Source organism: Schistocerca serialis, chromosome 7 (assembly GCF_023864345.2).
Source record: "Schistocerca serialis cubense isolate TAMUIC-IGC-003099 chromosome 7, iqSchSeri2.2, whole genome shotgun sequence".
Taxonomy (NCBI): Eukaryota; Metazoa; Arthropoda; class Insecta; order Orthoptera; family Acrididae; genus Schistocerca; species Schistocerca serialis.
The window spans coordinates 375,788,131-375,813,870 of NC_064644.1; the positions used below are offsets into that span (position 1 = coordinate 375,788,131).

The following is a 25,740-nucleotide window of genomic DNA, read 5'->3' on the forward strand; positions in this document are numbered from 1 at the left end:
TCACGTGAAAGTGCTTTAAGAAGACATATACATTCTCAAGGAACGATTGCCGAGTAAAGGTTTTCAGTCAATCCCTGACACAGACTCTAAGAGCGTCTTTGGTAGATGACTATACTCTATAGAACGTGATTAGGGAAACAGGACTAGGCTGGTTCACAATTTCAGAATGTCGCAAATAAATAATGATATTTTTAACCACTATAATTATATAATATTTAGTTTTTGTTCCTTCAATAAATATTATATTAACACCTATATCTCTTCATCCATAACCAATGAATAAAAAACAATATGACTGTAAGTATGTAATATTTGTGTTTCGGACGTTTGTGAAGGGTGTAGAACAAAATTCTAGAAACCACCAATTTAAAAAATGGATCACTAAACCCAAAGGGGGCAAAATAACTGTCACTACACTTTGTGGCACATAAAGCTCACTTCCTATGTCAGAGGAAATGGTTAGTAAACAAGTATAACGTGCTACAGAACTCTCCTATTGCAACGATCAATAGTTGTATGTTGCTACAAGAATGAATGATGTGAAGTACAGAATAGAGTTGTAACGGTTCAGTGTTGCCATGAACTTTTGGAATCACATCACTTCAGTTCCTGTGTAGCCACTGTTATTAGTTTTAGAACTAGAAATTCCAAAAAAATTTACAGATCTTGATGTACATACACTCCTGGAAATTGAAATAAGAACACCGTGAATTCATTGTCCCAGGAAGGGGAAACTTTATTGACACATTCCTGGGGTCAGATACATCACATGATCACACTGACAGAACCACAGGCACATAGAGACAGGCAACAGAGCATGCACAATGTCGGCACTAGTACAGTGTATATCCACCTTTCGCAGCAATGCAGGCTGCTATTCTCCCATGGAGACGATCGTAGAGATGCTGGATGTAGTCCTGTGGAACGGCTTGCCATGCCATTTCCACCTGGCGCCTCAGTTGGACCAGCGTTCGTGCTGGACGTGCAGACCGCGTGAGACGACGCTTCATCCAGTCCCAAACATGCTCAATGGGGGACAGATCCGGAGATCTTGCTGGCCAGGGTAGTTGACTTACACCTTCTAGAGCACGTAGGGTGGCACGGGATACATGCGGACGTGCATTGTCCTGTTGGAACAGCAAGTTCCCTTGCCGGTCTAGGAATGGTAGAACGATGGGTTCGATGACGGTTTGGATGTACCGTGCACTATTCAGTGTCCCCTCGACGATCACCAGTGGTGTACGGCCAGTGTAGGAGATCGCTCCCCACACCATGATGCCGGGTGTTGGCCCTGTGTGCCTCGGTCGTATGCAGTCCTAATTGTGGCGCTCACCTGCACGGCACCAAACACGCATACGACCATCATTGGCACCAAGGCAGAAGCGACTCTCATCGCTGAAGACGACACGTCTCCATTCGTCCCTCCATTCACGCCTGTCGCGACGCCACTGGAGGCGCGCTGCACGATGTTGGGGCGTGAGCGGAAGACGGCCTAACGGTGTGCGGGACCGTAGCCCAGCTTCATGGAGACGGTTGCGAATGGTCCTCGCCGATACCCCAGGAGCAACAGTGTCCCTAATTTGCTGGGAAGTGGCGGTGCGGTCCCCTACGGCACTGTGTAGGATCCTACGGTCTTGGCGTGCATCCGTGCGTCGCTGCGGTCCGGTCCCAGGTCGACGGGCACGTGCACCTTCCGCCGACCACTGGCGACAACATCGATGTACTGTGGAGACCTCACGCCCCACGTGTTGAGCAATTCGGCGGTACGTCCACCCGGCCTCCCGCATGCCCACTATACGCCCTCGCTCAAAGTCCGTCAACATACGGTTCACGTCCACGCTGTCGCGGCATGCTACCAGTGTTAAAGACTGCGATGGAGCTCCGTATGCCACGGCAAACTGGCTGACACTGACGGCGGCGGTGCACAAATGCTGCGCAGCTAGCGCCATTCGACGGCCAACACCGCGGTTCCTGGTGTGTCCGCTGTGCCGTGCGTGTGATCATTGCTTGTACAGCCCTCTCGCAGTGTCCGGAGCAAGTATGGTGGGTCTGACACACCGGTGTCAATGTGTTCTTTTTTCCATTTCCAGGAGTGTATATACATAGCAGCGTATGTACCTACAAGACCACTAGTGCACCGTTTAATCTTCCAGAATACGTTTCAAAAGAACTATTACGCTGAATATGGACCTTGATACCGTTCTTCGTGCTGAAACGTGGAAAGTATTTGCGCTGTTTTTGAACAAACAAATGTGCAGCGCGACGGACAGTATACTTCATTCAAAAGGAGTCCAGGACGAAACTTCAGAAATCCATTCCACGTAATGCAGCTGACTATCTCGGAAGTACGGTGCAATGGTCGTTGCTTTGTGCGCAAAATATTCTCTCACCAATATAAAAACTGTTCAGTTTTCAGCCGGTACTGCTTAAGGGAAACAAGTAGTTTTTACAATATTTCTATAAACTATTATGTTGATTTCCCACCGATAATACTTTGTAGTGTAAGAGAATACAAGGCAAATCAGCCATATCACAATCTTCACTGAATCTTATAGCCGCCTTTCACGCGCGAATGTGATTGCCACATCATATACCGAGCGTAACCGCCATACGGAACTGTTCTGTGTAGCTCCTTATACAGAGCTGTTCAAGCATTTTGTACAGAGTGCTGCCGTGATAATGATGCGTCCCGTAACGAATGGTGCACAAAGGTTAGGTGGGAATCTTACAAGAACCAAGTGAGTACGTCTCTCAGAAATGCTACACACTGGTGCTATTAATCGGAAAGGACCCTGATACGGACTTGTGAACCTACCATTGACTACATCCGCTCACAAGTTAACTCCAAATCTGTGTTTGCGATGTTACAAGGAGTTCGCCTTATGAATATATTGGTCATGGTATGGAAAGTAAAGACACCACACAGAAACGTCTGAAGCATAGAAGCGAAATTGACGAAAAATCAAGACACACTCATACGATTAGACAGCCTAGAAAAAGCGTTCGACAGTATAAAATGTTGCAAGTTGATCAGAATTCTGTGAGAAATAGGAGTGAGCTACAGGAAAAGACGGGTAATACACTAGGTTCAAGAACCAAGGACGAACAATAAGACTGGAAAATCAAAAACGAAGTACTCGTATTAGGAAGGATATAAGACAGGGATGTAGCCTTTCGATTCTAATTTTCAATCGATACATCGAAGGAACAATAACAGAAGCAAAAGAAAGGTTCAAAAGTGGGAATAAGATGCAGGCTGAAAGGATATGAATGATAGGTTCCCTGATGACATTTATATCGTCAGTGAAAGTGAAGAACAATCACAGGATCTGTTGAATGGAGTGAACAGTCTAGCGATTACAGAATAAGGACTGAGAGTAAACCAGAAAAAGATAAAACTAATGAGGAATAGGAGAAATGAGAGTAGCGAGAATTTTTAACATCAGAACCGGTAATCGCGAAGTAAGTGATATTAAGGAATTCTTCTAAATTTGAAGCAAAGTAATCCACGACGGATGAAACAAGAACATAAAAATCGGACTAGGACAGCCAAAGATGGCATTTCTGGCAGAGGGAAGTCTAGTGGCATCAAACACAGGCCTCAGTTTGAGCAAGAAATATCTGAAACTGATCGTTGGAAGCACAACATCATATGCTAGTGAATCACTGACAGTGGTAAAACCAGAACAGAAGATAATCGAATGTTAGAGATGTGCTGTAGAAGAATGTTGAAAACCAGGGGCACTGATAAGATATGTAATGAGGTTCTACGCAGAGTCAGCAAAGAAAGAAATATATGGAAATTACTGACAACAAGAAGTGATTGGATGATAGCACACGTTTTACGATATAAGGGAATAACGCCCATGGCAATAGAGGGAGACGCAGAGGGTAAAAACTGTAGGAGGAGACAGAGATTGGAAAACATCCAACAAATAAATGATGAAGTAGGGTGCTATGCTTCTCTGAGATGAAGAAGTTAGTGAAGGAGAGGAATTCGTGGCAGCCTACATAAAACCAGTCAGAAGACCGATGACCCAAAAAAAAGACTGAATGGTATGTATAACTGAGCGATAGATTGCTAGCGAGTTGCAGCATAGTGACCAAAGCAGAACGGCAAGTAAGAGCGGTCTGAGGGGCCACAAGTGAGCAAATATGTACCAGGTCGCTCAGTGGAGAGTGGGAGGATACATCATCTGTGGTCAAATTGTATAACATAAAATGTTTGCTGCCCATATTGGATTATTCTCAAACTTCAGTTACCGGCTTAGAAAAAACAAGCTATGATAATAATTCTGTATTGGTTTGCATACTCCAGGTACTCATTTATATCCCCTTCTCACAACAGGGCAGCACGCCGCTACAGATGATATGAGAAAATGTCGCACCCAGAGATAAAGTGGAGTCTCGTGTGGCGATAGCTTTCCTGCATCCACAGGGCAACAAATCTGAATCAGTTCATGTTGAATTGAAGAAATACTACAAAAGTCATGCAAAATCGTGTGGAACAGTACCATTGGAAGATATACATATGTAGCACAGGAAGAGTACATCGAAACGTTAGGTTCTGACTTACATTTATAGTGGGAAGGAATATGCTTTCCAATGAACTGTAAATACCGAACAATGAGAGGATAACGGAAATTTAAGTTTGTTAGCACCTGTGAGACTGACAGAAACAAAAATGAAGGGTATGTGTGTATTAGTCATATGATGACAGAGCTTCAACGATTATCAGTTTTTTCCAAACTACTTTATTTGCAGTTACAATGAGCAGAACATTAACAGTTACATACAGTCTCAAGACTAGCACCTTCTTCAGGTATTGTATCCTTATATTCTCCTCTTGAAGGTAATGTTCGCTAGGGAATTGTTATTTTCTTACCTACAGAGAATTGAAAAATGCACATGCTATAAGAGTACACTATCCGTACAGAAGCTCATTATAAGTACAACAGTTGACTCTACACAGAGAGATTGGATGCAAATAATATTGTTTTGACAAGCGAGAGAATTCAGAAAGATCTGTGTATGAAATGTGCTTAACGTCCCGAGGAGAATGGTAACGTTGGGAATGTATAGTCTTTACAATCAGTAGTGTTGTAGGCACAAAAAGCTATGGTATCATCCTTGTTGTTGAACGATTACAGGATCATAATAGTCAGATGTATTGAATGTTTGTCTCATAATTTTACTTGACGCTTCATATTTAATCGAAGACACTTTGTTGCACATGGTATAACACTGAAACGAATTGATGTAGTTTATTTTTAATCAGAAAGTTCCTCGTGAGTTAGTTTTCATTGTTCTCTGCTTCTGCATCAATACGTCGGTATCAAGACTTGCCTAGGAGTGCAGAAAAGGTCTATTGGGATGGAACTCAACATCCACTGCCCTTCATTTTCGAGTGACGACATGACTCACTCACAAAATATCATTAGAACTATTGACTTAAGATGGACAATTTGTATCGCAACCAGGTCCTGTCTTGTACTGGATGAAGTTATGTCCTAAGTTGCTGAACCCCGGTTGTTCTGTTTTTATATACTCAAGTGTATTTATATACTCACCCCTAATGTATTCGATCTCTTCCTGTGTGAAAGTTGGCAGCCTTGATCGGGGCCGCCCCTCAGCCTCGCTGTTGGCATCCACTAACTGGCGCACTACAGCTGGGTAATCCCCATCCTGAGTGTAGATAGGGTGTGCAAAGATGCCCATCTGAAGAGGAGAGAGACACATTAGCCTCCCTCACAGTGTTCAGTGTGCTGTATCTAGGCCTTGTGTGTACCGTGATTATTGTTCGCTGAACACTCTAAATAAATAGCAACATACTGGATAGTTATAGAAGGTCCAGCTGGTTGAGGGCAGTATTATGACACTCACCTGAAATTGTCGTGCTCTCTCACCAGCCTCTTCGTCCTCTGTCGAGTTAGTCAGTGCTGCCGGCCAATCCATATTAAGAGTAATACCCACACTACCTGCAAAACATATGAAAATAGCCACTTACATACACACATCAGTTTATTCGTTGAAATGTTGAACAAAATAATATTGATAGACTGGAAACAATGATTTAAATTTATTCAAAGTGCCGGGGTATCGGAATAGATTTTTATCTACATTTCTGAGATGGAAATAATGTGGTCTTGAGTATTTCTTCACGCAGTTACCAAAATTTCTGCAAACTTCGTACAGATTTAATCCTAACTAATATAATAAAGGTTCTGATTTTTGATTTGCAAATTCAGGAGAGTTTATTTACAAACATTCGGTTCATAAGTCAGAAGAGCACATCATTCTGCCTTCGGTACTTACGCCTGTCACTGGGTATTTCTAAAGAACCTGATAAAAATTTTAATTAAAAATTAAGGGGGTTTAAAAATGTTTATTTTCATTTGTAACAAGGAATATATAACGAGAATTCACTTTTTCTAGAATTCTGTGACTGCAACTGTAAGCAATAAGCTCTACTGCAGTTAGGCAACAATGCAGTCTCTGAAACCTACTATACGGTATTTAATGAAACTTTTACACTGCCTTTCATTTCTCTGATAATGAAACATTTTTCATGGACAAAAGAAGAAACTGTCCAGCTCTCCTATTTAGTAAGTGGAGGACTTTATGCATGACACTGTGCTACTGTAGAATATACAACATTCTAGTCAGATTCAAACTTATTCGATACTTGTTGAGAACAGCCTTCCGCTTCGAGTTAAATAGATACTTAATGATACACTTGGAACGTTATTCGTAATTCCAAAATATTTCGCCGCGCGGGATAGCCTCGCGGTCTAGGGCGCCTTGTTACGCTCCGTGCGGCTCTCCCCGTCGGAGGTTCGAGTCTTCCTTCGGGCATGTGCCCATCCACTGCGAAAAATCTAGCCATACAAGTTCAGTTATAATATCTTCATGCTGTTCATTTTTTTCTTTGAGTTACCAGAACAAGCGACTACAATTATAAAGCACAATACCCTGGCTAACAATTCAGTTACATACAGCCTTTGTTTTGGAGAATAACTTCCCCTGCTCGAGGGCAAGCGGAACTGCTCAGCGTGACTGTCATATCGTGGAGCTCTGTAAAGGCCAACAGCGCAGCAGTCGAGCGTAGAACGTGCAACGAGTGGACATAAATTCAGTTTATCTCGGCAAGATCGTGACTGGACGTTGACTGGCCGATCTTCGAGATTGTGCAGACACTGTCCCTCTCACGTCTCGCTTTGTCAAGGGGGTAACTCGAGACCGTAATTCGTCATAAATTGCAGTCAAATGTTAATTGCTGTGGGCTCCAAATTGTTGGTGACATGAATCGTTATAAATTCTAGCAAACTGTGAATAGACGGACCAAAGCGCTACAAAACATTCGTAAATCAACTGCTGGACTCCAACAGCTGCAGAGTAACTCTGCCATCCAAGAACACTCCCTCGCGTTTTATGTGTCTCGGCAAAGGTGCAGAATCACCGCCAGTGCCTATAATCTAAGGAGACGGAACACATGATGTTGTTGTGGTCTTCAGTCCTGAGACTGGTTTGATGCAGTTCTCCATCCTATTCTACCCTGTGCAAGCTTCTTCATCTCCCAGTAACTACTGCAACCTACATCGTTCTGAATCTGTTTAGTGTATTCATCTCTTGGTCTCCGATTTTTACCCTCCACGCTGCCCTCCAGTACTATATTGGTGATCCTTTGATGCCTCAGAACGTGTCCTACCAACCGATCCTTTCTTCTAGTCAAGTTGTGCCACAAACTTCTCTTCTCCCCAGTCCTACTCAATACCTCCTCATTAGTTATGTGATCTACCCGTCTTATCTTCAGCATTCTTCTGTAGCACCACATTTAAAAAGCTACTATTCCCTTCTTGTCCAAAATATTTATCGTCCATGTTTCACTTCCATACATGGCTATACTCCATACAAATATTTTCCGAAACGACTTCCTGACACTTAAATCTATACGCGATGTTAACAAATTTCTCTTCTTAAAAAACGCTTTCCCTGCCATTGCCAGTCTACATTTTATATCCTCTCTACTTCGACCATCATCAGTTATTTTGCTTCCCAAAGAGCAAAACTCTTTTACTACTTTAAGTGTGTCATTATGGTACATATTCGCTACAAGATAATAACATGATATGGATACGTAATTAATAACATAGAGCGATGAATTCCAAAACGACCCCTTCAGCCATTTAATGGAAGTATGTTTACATACCTTGATTGTCGCTGCAGATACGTTCACGTTTGCATACCAAGTGAAGAAATTGGATTCGAATAGACGATCATTCGGGTCTTTTCATTAGAATACAAAACACCAGATGCTATCTTTAATTGTGTCAAATCAATGCAGCATCTCATTTGGGTAATAAGTGTGTAAGGAATACTACATGAACATTAGCTTGCAACAGTGGGACCAAAATTACTTGTTCATTGACACTTAACGCCTGGGAACTTGACACCTCCAATCAGAATTTTGAACGCGGAACACAAAGTGTGAGTTTATTTCCAATCTTCGAGTAGTCCAGCATACAAGCGCAATCTTTTATGAAGTCTTGTCCAGCGTCTCATTTAACTATCAGCGGCCCAGCAGGCGAAGCAACGTTCATCAGCCGCTGGCTACCCACTCCATGTTAGTGGAGGCTTAACTAGATTAGATTAGATTAGTATTTGTTCCATAGATCATGAATACACTTCGTAATGATGTGGAACGTGTCAGGCACAATTGACATATGTGGCACTGGTGTAGCGACGTGTGATGCATGTCATGCAAAAAATATTTTTCATCGAAAGGCAGTGGAGTCCGCAAGAGAGATGCAATGAAGCAAAGTGTATCTGCCTCACACACAGCCTTCACCAAAGACCTTCACATGAAAGCAGCAGTTGCACAGTAGTGGGGCAGGGAGAGTCCAAAGTGAATCCATTGTCCCACGTCCACGCTACAACACATCACCGCAACTCTCACGATGGAACACTACTACGTCGATGACTTTGATCCAAAGACAGGTGCACATAATATATTCTTTAGTATCTGCCAAGCACTGATGAAAGAAAACGTTACGATCACCGGTTTAACAGCGTTCTGATACACTTACGAAACGCATTACAGCAGCTGTTCTGCGTGAGATGGATTGAAACGTTGTTTGTAGGTCTCCAGAGGTATGTGACAACAGATAGCTGCCCACAGCTCACAAGGTTTCTGAGAATCATGGGCAAATTTTTTGTGAGTTGGAGCTGATAACGCAGAGCTGTTTGTCGGATTCAGATGAGGCGAATACGGTGGCAAAATCGTCAAAATAAGTACACTGTCTTGCTCCTCAATCTTATGTGTCATGTTTGTAGCTTTATTTCACGAGCAGTTATCCTGCCAACAGAGTGGACATCAGTTATGAGGATATGCTCACGTTATTCAAAAATGTTCACGTATTTCACACAGTTGATATTTTGCCTTACATAAATATCGTATGTCCGACAGAAGCCCAGATGGACGTCTGCAAAGCAGAATATTTCCTCTACCAGCCTGCGTCCCTCGCAGTGCATGCCTCATGCAGCCAATAACATGGATGGCGACATATCCAGACACGACCATCGACTTGATGTATCACAAAACATGATTCAATCAACCAGCCGACTCATTTCAACGATTCAATCTCGACGATCCTATGCCATCTGCAGTGCTTATTTACGATATGGTTGTGTGCCGGCCGGTGTGGCGAACGGTTCTAGGCGCTTCAGTCTGGAACCGCGCGATCGCTACGGTCGCAGGTTTGAATCTTGCCTCGGGCATGGATGTGTGTGATGTCCTTAGGTTTAATTAGTTCTAATTTCTAGGGGACTGATGACCTCGCATGTTCAATCCCATTGTGCTCAGAGCCATTTGGTTGTGTCAATATGGGGACACATAGGGGTGCTCAGGTACGAGGCCCAATTTTTATCAATGTGCGCTCATCGGTACGCTGCGAAACAATTGTGCCTGCACTAGCGTTGTATTCTGTCGTCAGCTTTGGCACAGACAGCCGTTTGTCATGATTCATGATCGACAAAGCGAGGAAGTCTTTGACATCCACGTTCCATGATAATGCATGGATACCAAACACCTTTTCGTTCACTCGTGGTTTTCACATCCATCTACCACTTTCCACAGATGCTCACGACAACAGAACGCAAATAGCCAACCATTCTAGCTGTTTCCGGGACACTTGCTTCAGCTGCTCGCTCATAGGAGTATGTCCTTCATGAACATCACTTATCTCAGTGGATTTCTCCCTTTGCGGCCCATATCGCCGTTATAGTGATTTATCAATCATCTCACTTTATACATTTGTCGCAAAGTCACCTGGTGGCATTCAGTACCGAACTTGGCTTTGGACATCATGTTTTGGGTTCATCAGTGTATTTGTCTATCGTAAATTTTAAGAGCATCAGGAGGGCCCTCCATATATTCACGAGGTACTGACCGTTCTGCGAGGCTCTGAACTGCTCATCATACAGGTGCCAGACCCGAGCGTGGGCTTTGACGATGGTATGTGTCGCTAGGTAGTCGCCAATGCCCGATGCAGGTTGAGAGGGGGCGAAACCAACCGTCGCGTAACCATTAACGAAGACGGCTGGCTCGTTGAATGTGATCCACCATTTCACCTGTGAAACCATACCCTGTCAATATGCTATCAGGTAAATTAGGTGTGAGTGAAACCTGTAAGTGTATTAAAATTTTGATTACCCTGTCACCGAAGTTTTCAAACAGTACCCTGGAGTATTCAACGAAGTAGTCTGCCAGCAACTCGTTGGGCCACCCTCCGATGTACTGCAGTGCTTGAGGCAGGTCCCAGTGGTACATCGTTACCTGCAGAGGGCATAATACAGTGTGAAACCTTACAAAACTTTGCTCAAGTAATCATATTCATTTAATTATACCTGTAGTTGTTACGGGATTCTGAAGCAGAGGTTCAGGCTGGTAGTTGCTTAATGATGTCTCTAACTTTTTTTGTAACCAGTGTTTTGGTAATATATGATGATTCCAACCTATTATTATTATAACATCTATAGTACTGTCTTCGATAAGAAACGGGGCTGTACAAGTTTAGAAAACGAGAACCTTACCTTATTTGGAATTTCTCGGAACCTAACTACCGATACAGCGTGTATACTTTTATGCAGATGGGAACAAGTAGCAATAGTGATGAAAGTATTATAGTAGTGCAGTGTGTGGCGGACAAACATAGTGTTGATGGGTGGAATACATATTTGTATGGTGAGCATGTTTGTACAAGCCACTTTCAGCTTACAGGAATGACAGTTTTTCACTTCACTGCGCCAATTTTGGCTTGACATGTAAATTACAGCTATCCTTACTTTAACACTATGAACCTATGTCAATAAAAATTTGTATCCTGACTTCGATGTTTAATTTTAAACACCGAGTAAGTGCGGTGGAAAAATAGGTTTCCTCAAGACTTTCAAACACTAAACTTCTGGGACTAATGCAAATGGAAAAGCAATGTCCCAAGAACAGTGCGAGAGGGCAGCATTTGCCCATTTAGCACCAGAATAGAGATAGATATCGGCCGGGGTCTTACCAAACAAATCCTTGCACCATTTGCATGAGCTGATTGAGGGGAACAAAAGGAAATGTAACCAATGAAGTATGAACAGCAAATTCCGGCCTTTCTCCCGCGAAGTATCCAACCGTCACATCCAGTACGAATTACGTAAAACATACGGAAGCTATCCACCTCATTGTGACTGCCAATCTTACCAATATGTGGCCTACACTTACACCACATTAGAAATGGTGACCATGTAGCATGAAGCACCCCACGTGCAAGGTACTAGCTTGGGCATTGCACCTATGAGCTGATATAAAATAGGCGCTGGCAACCTGTGCGATTGATTTTTATTGCGTTGTTGGCGAAAAGGATAGAAGTTCACTGGAAGTTAAAATAAAATATGACCGCCTTCGAATCGGTTGTGGAAAAACAGGTGTGCAAAGTAAGTGAATCGGAATTAAATTTGCATGTTTTTATTTATAGCTGTGTAGCTCTCCTCGATAGAAAAAAAGTCTGCTCAATTATAAGTTCCACACAGTGTAACTGACAAAAATTATGATAAAATGTTGTGTGTCTTCCTTTACAATATCCAAGACAGTCTGCTACGTTTCTTATGCCTAATGACGCCCACAACTTGAACGCAAGCGTGACAGCGTGAAATGTTTCTGCCAGAAAACGATTTAACGTTACAGTTTCTTTTATTTTTGTAGCAATACAATCGTTTGCTTGACTGGGATTAGATCTTTGTATTTCGTCTGTTTACTGCCGCAACCAGGACCTATAATGTATATTGACAAGAAGGTCATGACAGTACACAATTTATTTCAGCGTCCAAGTATTCAATGACTAACTTTAAGTGATGTGTCTGAAATACGTAACATTTCCCCTATTTCTACTACTTTTACTGAAATTTTTTGCGTATGTTCCAAATTGTGAAGAGCACCCAAAACGTGCCGTCAGAGATAGAGAACGAACTAATATGCAGTGCAGTCGAATTGGTGTGACTGTTCGGATGTAGTCCGTGGGAAAAATCAATGTCACTAGGGAAAACTGCAACGGGAAAGGAACTGTGGTGTACAGTTTCTTGTTGAATGGAGTATGTACTATTGACTTGAGTTCAACCTCTTTTCCATAGTTTAATACGGTTATGGTGCACTACACAGAGGATCCGTCATTTGGATAGGAACGTTAAGCTCGGTTGCCACCTTGGTGGTAGGGGACCTGATTAGATTTCGTGTTGGAGCCATGTTTCACTCACCCTTCTCCCTGAATCCCTTTAACAACACAAGTCATTCATTAAGCAATCACGATCTCGTTAAATTTCTTATTTGAAATAGTGAATGACGATACGTGACATCCAACAAGACAATAGTGCCATCCACACGATACTGTAGGGCTGCTACCAAATTAGGAGTAAGATTTGTGGGAAGGTGCTGTGGAACATTCCATTATCTGCCAGTAGCCGGGGAGAAGCGATAGATAACATTTCAGAAGACTATCCAAAATCACTGGGGAAAGTGCCAACAAAACGACTATTCACGTTAGAGTCTACAATGTATGAATCCGGCGACATACCATCTGACGTTCGAAAAAATATCATCCACACTGTTCCGAAGACTGCAACAGCTAACTCGTGCGAGAATTTCCGCACAATCTGCTTAACAGCTCATGCATCCAAGTTGCCGAGAAGAAGAATATAGAGAAGAAGGAAAAGAAAATTCAAAATGGTTCAAATGGCTCTGAGCACTACGGGACTTAACTTCTGAGGTCATCAGTCCCATAGAACCTAGAACTGCTTAAACCTAAGTAACATAAGTACATCACACACGCGGTTGCAGACTGTAGCGCCTAGAACTGCTCGGCCACTCCGGCCGGCGAAAAGAAAATTGAGGATGTGTTAGATGACGATCAGTTTCGTTATAGGAGAGGTAAAGGCAACGTTGCGGTTGATAATGTAACCAAGACTAAAGAAAAATCAAGACACGTTCATAGGATTTGTCGACCTGGAAAAAGTGTTCGACAATGTAAAATGGTGCAAGATGTTCGAAATTCTGAGAGAAGTAGGGGTAAGACACAGGGAGAGAGGCCGGCCGTGGTGGCAGAGCGGTTCTAGGCGCTTCAGTCTGGAACCATGCTACCGCTACGGTCGCAGGTTCGAATCCTGCCTCGGGCATGGATGTGTGTGATGTCCTTAGGTTAGTTACGTGTAAGTAGTTCTAAGTTCTAGGGGACTGATGACCTCAGATGTTAAGTCCCATAGTGCTCAGAGCCAAGAGGAAATAATAATTGTGCACGACCAAGAACGAAGTGCTCGTATTAAATAGGTGTAAGAGAAGGATGTAGTCTTTCACCCATACTGTTTAATCTGTACTTCGAAGAATCAATGGTGAAAATAGAAGAAAGTTTCAAGAGTTGGATTAAAATTGAAGGTGAAAGGATATTAATGATACGATTCGAAGATGACATTGCTATCTTGAGTGAAAATGAAGAAGAATCGCATGATATACTGAATGGGATGAACAGCCTAATGATTGCAGAACACGGACTGAGAGTAAATCGAAGAAAGACGAAAGCAATGGGAATCAGCAGAAATGAGAACAGCGAGAAATTTAACGTCAAGATGATGGTGACGAAGTAGATGAAGTTAAGGAATTCTGCTACCTAGGCAGCAAAATAACCAATGATGGACGGAGCAAGGAGGACATCGAAAGCAGACTAGCACTGGCCAAAGGGGCATTCCTGGCCAAGTGAAGTCTACTATTATCAAACATGGGCATTAAATTCAGGAAGGAATTTCTGAGAATGTGCGTATGGCGCACAGAATTGTATGGTAGTGAAACATGGACTGTGAGAAAATCGGAACAGAAGAGCATCGAAGCATTTGAGATGTGGTGCTACAGACGAATGTAGAAAACTAGGTACACTAATAAGGTAAGGAATGAGGAAGTTATGCACAGAATCGGAGAGAAAAAGAGTATGTGAAAAACACTGACAAAGATAAGGGACAGGAATATAGGACATCTGTTAAGACATCAGCGAATGACTTCCATGGTACTAGAGGGAGCTACAGAGGGTAAAATCTGTAGAGGAAGAAAGAGATTGGAATTCATCCACCAAATAATTGGAGGCGTAGGATTATCTCAGGAGGGAATCTTTGGCAGGCCACACCAAACCAGTCAGAAGACTGATGACTTTTTAAAAAAGTAGGGGTGGTCAGGGAGGAGAAAAGAAGGTTCCCATTAAAATTAGATGTAAAAAGTAAGTATACAGAGACAGAATACATATTAGATGTTGTGAGAAACATCTTATTTTAACAGATACAGGGGCGCATGTGCCAGTAGTTAGTAGGGATCTAGGAGGTTAGAGACGATGGAATTAACCACCCTAGATTGCTTAGGGTGGGTCATAATGCTAGCCTTTGGGGTCGGTGGAAATAGATTTTCTGGTGGGGGCATTTAAGTTTAAGCAGTGTGTGGAAGTAGTGTCTTATGTAAGCGGGGGCTACAGCAATATCCTGGGGTTGGACTTTTTTCATGAACATCATGACAATATTGAAAATACGCGACGTGTGGCGGAACTTAGTAGGTAGACATTAGAGCTAGTGGAAGCCATACCCAACGTTGATTTGTCGCGAGTTGGGTCAATCATAGTGGCCAGTCCGATGAAACCGTGTACAAATACATTAAGGCTTGATCGCAGGTTTGTATCCTAAAGGGCACTGGGACGTCGATTTGGGCGGGGCTAAAGCCAGACATACCATTCGATACGTTATACATAATATAACCATTAAAAATTAACTATGTATTAGATTCAGAAATATTTTTTATAAAAGGAGAAAATGTATTATAGACATGTAAGAGAGAGATGACAGGAAAGTAGTACTCATCAGTATTGACAGTTTTGGGCTGAAGATGTAAAGTTTATGAAAAGGATCTTGATATTTAGATTGGGCTTATCTGAGAGGAGGATAGCTCCACAGAGGGGTATGCCATAAGCAGCCATACGACACCACTATGTCTGTATTAAGTAAGAAGGTGAAACACCTAAAGGGAGGAGCTCTTGGTGGAATATGAGGATATATTCATTCCGTGGGCTCCGTTGCCTATGACACCAGTTACTCATACACAGCTTTGACAGGGAAAGAAGCACCATTCTTCAGGAAACCATATCCAATACTCCAGTATTTGTAACCAGTTTTGGAGGAGTTTATTAACCAGCAGTTGTCTGATTGGATAATACAAACAAGTAACAGTCCATGCGGAGCAGGAATTGTCCTTGCGCCCAAACGTCTACAGAAGATTCCAAGAAATATAGATTACGCTTAGGTTACCAGCATCTTAATAGGAAGACTGTAATAAATGCATACCTCATACACAACACCACAGAGACCTTTGGCAACTTGAGCTAGTGAACGTATGTTTCTATCATGGATTTTTAGAAGCGAATACCATTAGTTGTAGATGGTTCTGAATGACTGACCAAAGGCAGCATTTTTACCCTGCAGTCTTTAGCATATCAGAGGATGCCGCCAGGCTGAAAAAATGCTATTACGATGTGTCAGCATTTGTTGGATGGATTTCTGAATGGGTTGAAACAACGCCAGTTATTAATGAGCAGTGATAGCTCCAATCGAATCATTGGCTCAATAATTTGTCTGGTTTACATGCATCTCGATAGGTGGTGCGATTGTAGTACAGTGACCCTGGACTTACCGGTGCCGTGGCGACGTGAAAGGGGAAAAAAAAGGCCCAGCGTTCCCGCCGGGGAGTTGGTTAAGACTCGAGTCCTGGAGTACGACGCTGGCTGATGGCGGCCAGATCATTGGAAAATCACACCTGCGCGTTGAGGAAGACAGTATTTGACTTGGAGAAATCGTCGTCGTTGTTGGTGTTGTGAGTCTGCGATTGGATTGGATTGCAGTGACTACGGATTTGCCCGTCCGTTCGTTGACTGATATTTTAAATGTTGGGACTGTGCAGCACTTCTTGTGCAACAGCCTGTATTATTTACCTGTGTGCTCAGTTCCTGCCTCGAATGTCTCTCTGAGATTTGTTGTAGTTTAATTTGATGGAGGAGGTACAATTATATTTATTCAGAGAGCATTCATGTGTATTTAAGTTATCTTGTGTGATTTTAGGAATTATGAGGTTATTATGGGTCAAGGTATGGCGTAAAATTGGAAGATTAATTAGACTTAGATACATCTTTAAAATTTTTTGCATCTCATTTATTATTTTTTTAGAGATTTGTGTTTTTCTTAAACATCTATTTTATTTTATTTTGGAGGCTGTTGTTAATATGTGTTTGAATAGTTTTAGACCCTATTGAACAAGCTGAAGTCCTTGATATATTTGTTGGTGGCTAAAAGGTTATACTAATTACCGTAAGTAATAGAGCTAAGGCTTACACATCCTTCAAGATAATGATTGCGTTAACGGATCTGTATTGGTAAGGCCTTACATTTAAAGTATGTTTTCTGGATCTTAAGTTGTTGTCTTCGTTTTATCTGTTTCGAGTTGGCTTTTGTCCTTGAGATTCGTTGGCGAGTAGTGCTGTAAATTTTTCTTGTTTTAAACTACTTAAACATGTTAAGGAGTTTCTAAACGCGTAGCTGATGAATAATTTGCTGGCTTATTAACATTAGCTCATAAAGGCGCCGTTTGGCGAGTAACGTTAGAAGAAGCGGGAGTTATGTTGGCTTAATTTATTTGTTCTTGGACTGTAGTATTCTTGTCGACAGCTTTTGCTACTTGTATTCCCGAATGCCGTGCCCTCACGTGGATATACTGCCGCTGCAGCGAGCGTGCGGTCTGTTGGTATGTTCAGTATGTGCTGGTAACTGGGGCGCCGCCGCAACGTGGTGCGCAAGTTTGTTTACGTCGATTGGCTACAGAGTGAGGTGAATTTTATTAGTGTTGATTTTTATCAGCCTTCCTCTTTCTCACCTCATTGTTTCAACACATATACATAGAAGCGCGTGCTGAGTGGGACACCAAGGCATTGGAGAGACTGGCGCAGCTGTCAAATGCATATGAGGCTTACCACAACAAAGAGTGCGAGGTGGGTGATACTGTCTAGTGCTTATATATCAAAAGACGAGACGAAAATATTCGGGACGAGACACCAAGATTCTTATTAGGTAATAGAAACCACATATTCGGTCAGATTTAGGCTACCGTTGTTGAAGAGGCCGACAATAGAGTATTGGATGTCTATGATCACTCAGAGACCGTCTGGAGGCGATCTCAAGGATAGTAAAGGTGGAACCAGAGGAGAAGCAAACATGAGGTAGTGGAGGACCACACGTTAAAGTGTAAATGAACGAGTGCAGGGAGTGCAATATACATTGAGATCAAGCAAACGGGAGACGTAGTTTTATTGTGTGTCTTAATAATTGCTTAAGATGTTGTGTTTGGGGTACCGGGAGCACTTCAGTTTTAGAATATGCTTCTTTTGTATTACTTTGATAACAGATGGTGTCTGGTGACTGCAGTCTGTTTTAAGGTGGAAGGACAGTCCCTGTCCGCAGGTTGATATACACTGGCAACAAGTATGGGGAAGATGCTGCTCATGGTACTGCTGTAAGTCTTCGCCTGGGGTACTCTGAGGCACTGCGGAATCCACTCCTGGGGGGAAGAGTTCTGTTTTCCATATGTGATGATCTCGTTATCACTAGTCGTCAGTGGACACTGAGTTTAATATTTAATGTATGGGAATTCCAGAACGAAATAAGGAGACTGGAGGGGGTGTTTTTTGGTTTGTGACAGTTAACAAAGAACAGTGAGTACTTGGGGAAATGTCAGGAGAGAGTGAGAAATTGCATAAAGCGTATCAGCAGTTGCGAGAAAAGATTCAAAGCAGTGGAGATGGTTGCACATTCATTAGGACGGCAGAACAATGGTTTAGCAGACATCAGGAAAAGGATTTTGAAGCCTGTACGTGGAACAGCAGATGCTGGTGACATAAAGGAACTGAACAGGACAATGCAGGCAGTGAAGGCGTTGGGTAGGTTGGCATATCATGCAGTTAGCGAGCTTAGAGAGTAGAGTGTTGAACAACATGCATGTGCTCTGGAAGCTGACAAGGCAGGTGATGAGGTAGAAGTAGTGGATGCACAGTCACCATGACAAGACTACCATAAACGCTAGCCGCATGTGGGACGTGAGAGTGGAGATGACGAGCTTGTCAGAAGCTGTTCATCATATGTTACATGGACAGTTGAGTCTCATCTTGTTGTGACAAGAACGGTATCTGTCTGGGGTGAGAAAGCTGGGACTGACGTGGAGCTTAGAGGGCAAAATCTCCCTTTTGAGTATCATATGGCATTGGTGGAAGTGAAGATAGACCAGGTGGAAGTGAAGATAGAGCAGGTATTATTGTACACATTGTTTATGATCCCAGTGTTGGGCAGTCACGCACATGCTACACCAAATACTCGTATGCGATGAAATAGGATGTCATAGGGTAGTTGGCGCAGGTGAACACAGGTGGTGTGGTGCTGATGTCTGAGTAGAGAGAGACAGTCATGCAGTAATGATAAAGGAAAAGTTGCAACCATGTCTGTGAGTGAAAAGTTACAGTATGCTCAGCTCATGTGATTCATATACATAAAACATGAACAGCACAGTTACTGATGCGAAGAACAGGGGTCGGCGTGGTCCAAGAGACGCCTTATTTCCAGAAACGAGGTCTGGATTGGATTAATTCAGAATATGGTAGTGTATTAGCAAAAGTAGAGACTTGCTATGAACAAGGAAGGCCCGCAGGAGGAAGACAGTGGGAAATAAAATTTTGTGGGTAGTTGATTAATGGGACAGCATGTGATATAAGATCGCTAACTTCTCAAATACGAGCCACAATGACAATAGATACTCACTTGAACATATCACAACTCGAACTCGACAGGATGGACGAACTACTGGAGATACTCCCCAGGCAGAACCTAACCTTATTCAACCATAAGACAGAAACCAGACCTCATCCACTACCTGAAACAATTAATAACCACTCACGTGGAGGTAATCCCTGTGCAGCAATTAATACAGCATGGTGAACAACGTCAGGAAGGGCAACAATGACTAACTGTGACCTTCAGTTATCTAGAGCCATACTGACTCTAGCTCTGCTTTGCCTAGCCTTCTTTTATCTGAGGAGGAAGGCTTCCAGCTGACTGATCCAGTTGTAATACAGATCGCAGTAGACTGGATGCCTAGACAAGGAATATAGTGAATTAAAAAAATGGCATCTGATAGAATATAAGAGGATATAAGGCCATGGAATAAAAGGGAATGTTTGCAAATTGTCAAGAGCTTATGTTTTGACAGAATGTGGCAAATGTACGAGTTGGCCAACAAACATTGAAAATACTTTATTTTAAGCAAATATTTACTCATCATTCGGGGTAACAAAGTTTTCTTATGGACCATGGCTTGACCTGGTCTAGCTGGTACTGGATACTAGCTGGATGCCGACATCAGTCCATGCCCATTATCAAGTTGCTGGGCAAACTCCACTCACATAGTAATACTTACAAGATAATGTTAATGAGATAACACTTCCAGAATAGAGTCGGTAGAAGAAGCCCACCAACTGATTAGAAATAAAGCTGAAGGACTGATCAAATTTACGATGAGAATACTTTGTTCTTATTCCAACCATTATCTTAACTGAATCCCTATTAGATCCTGAGCAACTTTCCATTGGCCAACTTTACAGAAGCATAAAAGCACAAAGTAATGAAAGGTTCTTAGTAGTTAATGATCTGTTACATGGGGTAAGGGTAGAAAACAAGAACATCAAGAGACATTCAACATGTAGGGTTCGAAATCAAATCTAGTCATTGAATATTGAAAATTACACTGCCAGATGTTTTTAAGAGGAACTTATGTTGTATATAAGACGTACGATAGGGTATCTTCTCCAGGGAGGAAGGGCGGGTACGTAGCACCACTACCAGATTAAGAGTAAAATTTGTGAGAAGTTGTGTGTAACATTGCACTACCCACTAATGGCCAAAGAGTTTGGCATGCCATTGTTTGGGTTAACACACCAAACTTGTGAAATTATTGCGCCATGAATTAGCCCTGGTAGATATAACTTGCCAGTGGTAATGAATGCAGAAGCAAGTTGATGTCTCCATTATGTGAATTTCAGGGGTATTGCTGAGTACATGACTAGGACTGTCAGTCACATAGGCACCACAAATGCACTGCTATCTATAATAAATAACTGTTGATTTTGTAGCCGATGCACTTGCTTTGCTGCACTACCACCAGGACGCAGGGGCTATGGCAGATGAAGAGAAGAGATGGAGCCACTAGCAGCAGCTGTGTGTTCGCGACCCTGCTTCCTGTAGTGAGTGCACCCTCTTGACTTGATGCCACAGCACAATTGGTTTGCTGCTCCGCACCAGTAGCAGTTGGACTCGTGCTAGGAGGTAGCGGGTTGCAGCCCGGAAACAGCTGCAGCCTTCTGATGGTTTGTTGGAAGGACCACTTGCCATTCGCCTTGGCCGCCTGGGTGCAGTCGTTCATCGAAGACGGGTTTCCTATGCAAGATCCCAGTACGCACCATTTGTATTGTTGCAGGCCCAGCGCTGAGTACAGACATCAGATAAGCAAGGTGCCAGCACGTGTTTCAGCCAGTTCATCAAACGATGACTACCAGCTGACCAAATACTAATCCACTCCTGCGGGACAGGGACATGATCGCCACCTCATCATGCCGTGGAAACAGCCTGCCATCCTCTCTCATCCCTCAGTCACAACGCTCCCTGAAATTTAACTGCCCAGTGCCACTCATGCAGTTGGTTATAATAGTGTTAACCTAGGCCGAGATTTACACCAGCAACTTTCCACATGAGAACACTTTCTTTAATTCTGAAGATATCCATACACAATCTTCGTAAATTGTACTAGATTAAAATAAATACCACATTTATTGAATATATGTTAGTTATAAATCTAGGTTCACCTATTTATTTTTACACAATTGGCCTTTTACTTACATAAGCAAAGCAATTTTAGGTGTTAATTATTATTGCTTGTTAGACGCTATTGTTGTACATACTACTACCATGAAATTTCTATAGGCCTCTGACACCACTATACAGCTGCTAATATTTGTTTTACTATTAACATTGCTTTTATTATCGCTGTTGAAAGCGGCAAAGTAGTTAACATATTCGATTCAAGTTCAGAAGGATGAAGTTCAATCTCGCTCCTTCCATTCTAGTTTAAGAATTCCGTCGTTCGCCAACCTCAATTCCTTTCTACTCAACCGAATGGGACATTGCCTGACGGGGAAGGAAACATGTAGCTGTATGGCTGAATCTCTTGTAATGTCCTTGCAGTTCTCCCTGCACACTATGACCGCTTTACTGAAAGACATGTAGAACTAACTCGTTCCTCAGAGCAGGTTTGGGAACAATCGCTGTTAATTTCTACCATGACCCCAGTAATATTTATGTGAAATGTTCATAACGCACGATCCGAAGTGCCGAAAGGGTTACAATCAAAATTATCGTTCATCAGTTCTTTCAAAAATTGATGTGTTTCATGTGGTCTGTGCCTAGTTAGGTAGCCCGAAATGATAACATGTTTCAGCCTTAATATTTATATATCAAGGAAAAATTCGCATATTGTCTGCCTGTCTCAGAAGTACCCTAGTAACATTGCCATAACTGCTACAAAAAAAAAAAAAAAGCAGCGTTGTTTGTTTGTTCCGTATTGGAATCAGTTACAGAGGTCCTATATATTAATATTAGGTGCTTTTAAATGCACTAGAGTTTACTGCCTTTGTGAATTCTGTCACTTCTTACTTACCAGAGGCTGTATTCCATTGGCGAGCAGCTCATTGATGAGGTTGTTGTAATAGTCGATACCAGCCTGGTTGATAACGTCCACGTCCCCGGTAGGCAACACTCGTGCCCAGGAAATCGAAAATCGGTATACATCCGCCTGTTCAATCACAGTGTATTAAAAGTTGCGGCTAAAATATTGTTGATTGATAGCTGATACGTGATCATTAATTTACTGAGCTCAACAAATAAGACACATTGAAATGGCAACCACCCAATTAACCAATACAGTACAAGACAGCTGCACAGAAGAGCGAAATATGTCTCACAGAGATCGTTATTTGTGTACAATATTTTTACGCTTTATCTAATAAACTAAAAAAGCCTGAGATTCTTTAATGTAAATCTTCCTTGTCTCTGCGATATGTAACATAAAATTCGATGAAATGAAGGTCAAAAATTGTTTGTCATTCTCAAGAGCAATAAGTGACTTATCAATAAATTTAGAAATGTGCAGTGATAGACATGAAGAACGTGAGAGGGAAATTTTTATAACACACAACAAGACTACCTTGCAGTTATTCAATAGACGGATGGATGCGATAGTGAACACTGAAAATTAAGATCTACACACACAACTTACATAGTACTATATGCGTAATAATATGTCATTCGTTAGTAACTGATAAGGAATTTTTTCACAGAGCCATGTAATTGAGGTTCAACATTTACTTCACTTTTAAGTGTATATCCAAAGCAACTTATACCTGTAAACCAACCTACGCCCCGTTTTCTGTAGATGCACAACACTTCATACGCACATAAAATTAATAAGTACGTCACCGGCGTTTTGTTATGTCGAATGAATGGAAGATAAAATGAGGAGATACATAGTGTTGCAGTCACGAGAAAAAAACAGGGAACAGTCCTCTTCGCCTTGAAAAATGTACTTACGTTGAGAGCCTTCAGCATCTGCACGTCCTCCTGGTACTTGTGGTAAGAATCGCAGGCGACGTCCCCGGTGTCTCCTGTGATGTATTCAGGATAGTTGTGGAAGAAGTAGTCCTGAATACTCTCTCCCTTTCCTGTACAGACATGCCAGAACATTGCAATACGTAATATAAGTATTTTCATAGAAATTTGCAAATGGTTTGTTTTGGACAAGAAACAACATGGAACGTATTGACCACTCACGCTGTTGTAAATACTGAACGTAAGGGAACGGCTGAATGTTAAAACCATACTAAATAAACACTGTAACTTTGTCAAATTGTTTATACAAGATGATCTTCATCGCATCAATGTCACATCACATTACTAGCCAATTTATGCCTGTGGCAATTTTCAAGAGCAGTTGCGACGATGATACTTAAAAGCTATTTAGTTCTACGGGGACACCAAAACTTGTCCTCTCTCCCACAAATAATTTTCTAATAGGGATCTGGATGTGGCCACTGGCCGAAACTGCCCGTAATGTGATATAACACATTATACAATGAAGGCCATCTTGTATAAACAATTTGACATTGCACGGATATATTAAAAATAGTCTTTGCTCTCAAGAATTACGTTGAGAATGTGGACCCGTTTAAGAAGGAAATATTAACGGAACTTTTTCTAGTACCGAGTTTTCTTTTGCTCCTTCTTACTTTCCTGCGGAATACAGCTAATGCTTCTAAACTCACCATCTTCATTCCAGGCTCCTTCTATCTGGTATGCAGCTGTCGCAGCTCCAAACATGAAGCCATCTGGGAACTGGTTAGTGGCTGTCTGTGCCGAAGCAACGGCGAGCACAGCCGTGAAGGCAGTCAGCAGCCTCATGATCCTCAGTGCCCAGTGTCCTTATGTGAGCTGCTGCAGGTTTACATATACATATATATATATATAATGTAGTTACAGTGTGGTTTCGTAACATCATTACAAAACCGCAGATACATTAGTCAGTTTTCTCTTATCACCATTAATCAGCAGATTTCTTTTGGGATTACTTCTGTTGTAACGCACAAGTGTTTCTCACTGATATTATCGGAGAGGTATGGAGGGAAACTTCTGCGAGGAGCTGTGTGTCATTCAGTGGTATCAGTAGAGGCTTTATTATCAGTACCGGATGGATACTCTCCAGTTCCCCATCTCGATGGTGCTTGAAACTCTTGAGTCCGATAATTAGCGACACTGATTCCCGAGAAAAGTACAGTCGACAATACTTACAAGGGAACATGTGGCTCAGATTAGCTAAGTACAAATTATAAATTAAAAACACAATAATGATTTAAGTGCCTTGGGACAATCTACATATTGATGAAATTCTACGAAGAGGCAGTTTCTCGTAGAATAGAGAATCATTCCTTACACATTCGGCACTTTAGCGTAACTGTAATTTCCTCTTCAAAGGAAACTTTTGTGTTATAGTCAAACATCACAGTAACAAAATTATTTGAGTTAAGCTGTTCCTCCACCCGTTCATAGGCGACTTACGTGCATTGCTGTGGTAATTTGTAGCCAGTATGACATTTCACCTCCTACCAGCAATTTGTATGATTGTATGTCTCTTAAAGTGTGTAATTTTTACACCTTAAGTACTGTACCAGCTAACAGACCGCTACACACAGAAAAACTGTAATTTATAGTAGAAGAAATGTTTCGGATTATAAATATATATGGTATCTTTTGAAATGTTTCAGCAGGGTGCAGAAAAACTCGCAGCCAATTGCTGAGCAAAGAAACTGAGGACCCATGTTAGGAAATTTCATCCAAGATCAGAGAGTATCCGAAGTATGGCGAATACAGACTTCCTCACCTACCATAGAAAAAGATTGTTTTCTTTCTCTGGACATATTCCCGTTCTAGGGGTGCCGGCACGGTAGCTCGGCGTGTTCGGTCAGAGGGTTATCTGCCCTCTGTAATAAAAAAAACTGAGTCAACGGCTCAACACTGTACTTGAACGGATGTCATGGGACATCCGCACCGAACAAATGCAACGAAAAAAAGGGGGGGGGGGTTGCGTCTTTGATAAGTAATCAAAACGTCCTCGCTCCCTGGTTCGAAACCGGCCACAGATTAAGTTTTGATTAATAATCAGTATCTGCGGCCGAAGATCCGACGTAAGGCGTCACCATAATTCTGCAAAGGCTTTGTGAAAGAGGACGGAAGAGCGGACAGAGGTCCAGATCACTCTCTTCTCCGTGCGGTGGGAAACTGACCCTAAAGGCGGAAGAATCAGCAATGATCAACGGCAAGAGGATGCAGAAGGCAATGGAAACCACATGAAAGACACACAACGTGTATCCATAGGACATGTGGCCTGTAATTGAAAGTGTCATGATGAACTCTCAATTGGCTAAAGATTCCGGAATAGTCCTCCACTCGGATCTCCGGGGGAGGACTGCCAAGGGGGAGGTGACCATG

General features: G+C 42.2%; 1 protein-coding gene across 1 annotated transcript in view; it reads right to left on the bottom strand.

Annotated features, from left to right (window-relative positions):
• LOC126413101 (myrosinase 1-like) overlaps window positions 1-24,156 on the bottom strand; it is a 144,485-nt gene extending 120,329 nt beyond the window's left edge. The window contains exons 1-7 of the mRNA XM_050082996.1: window positions 24,021-24,156; window positions 23,290-23,420; window positions 22,361-22,495; window positions 10,712-10,834; window positions 10,449-10,629; window positions 5,884-5,978; window positions 5,571-5,718 (exon numbers count right to left, since the gene is read on the bottom strand). Coding sequence (XP_049938953.1) covers window positions 5,571-5,718; window positions 5,884-5,978; window positions 10,449-10,629; window positions 10,712-10,834; window positions 22,361-22,495; window positions 23,290-23,420; window positions 24,021-24,156 — 949 coding nt within the window. The remainder of the gene's footprint in view (window positions 1-5,570; window positions 5,719-5,883; window positions 5,979-10,448; window positions 10,630-10,711; window positions 10,835-22,360; window positions 22,496-23,289; window positions 23,421-24,020) is intronic.
• Window positions 24,157-25,740: the final 1,584 nt, after the last annotated feature.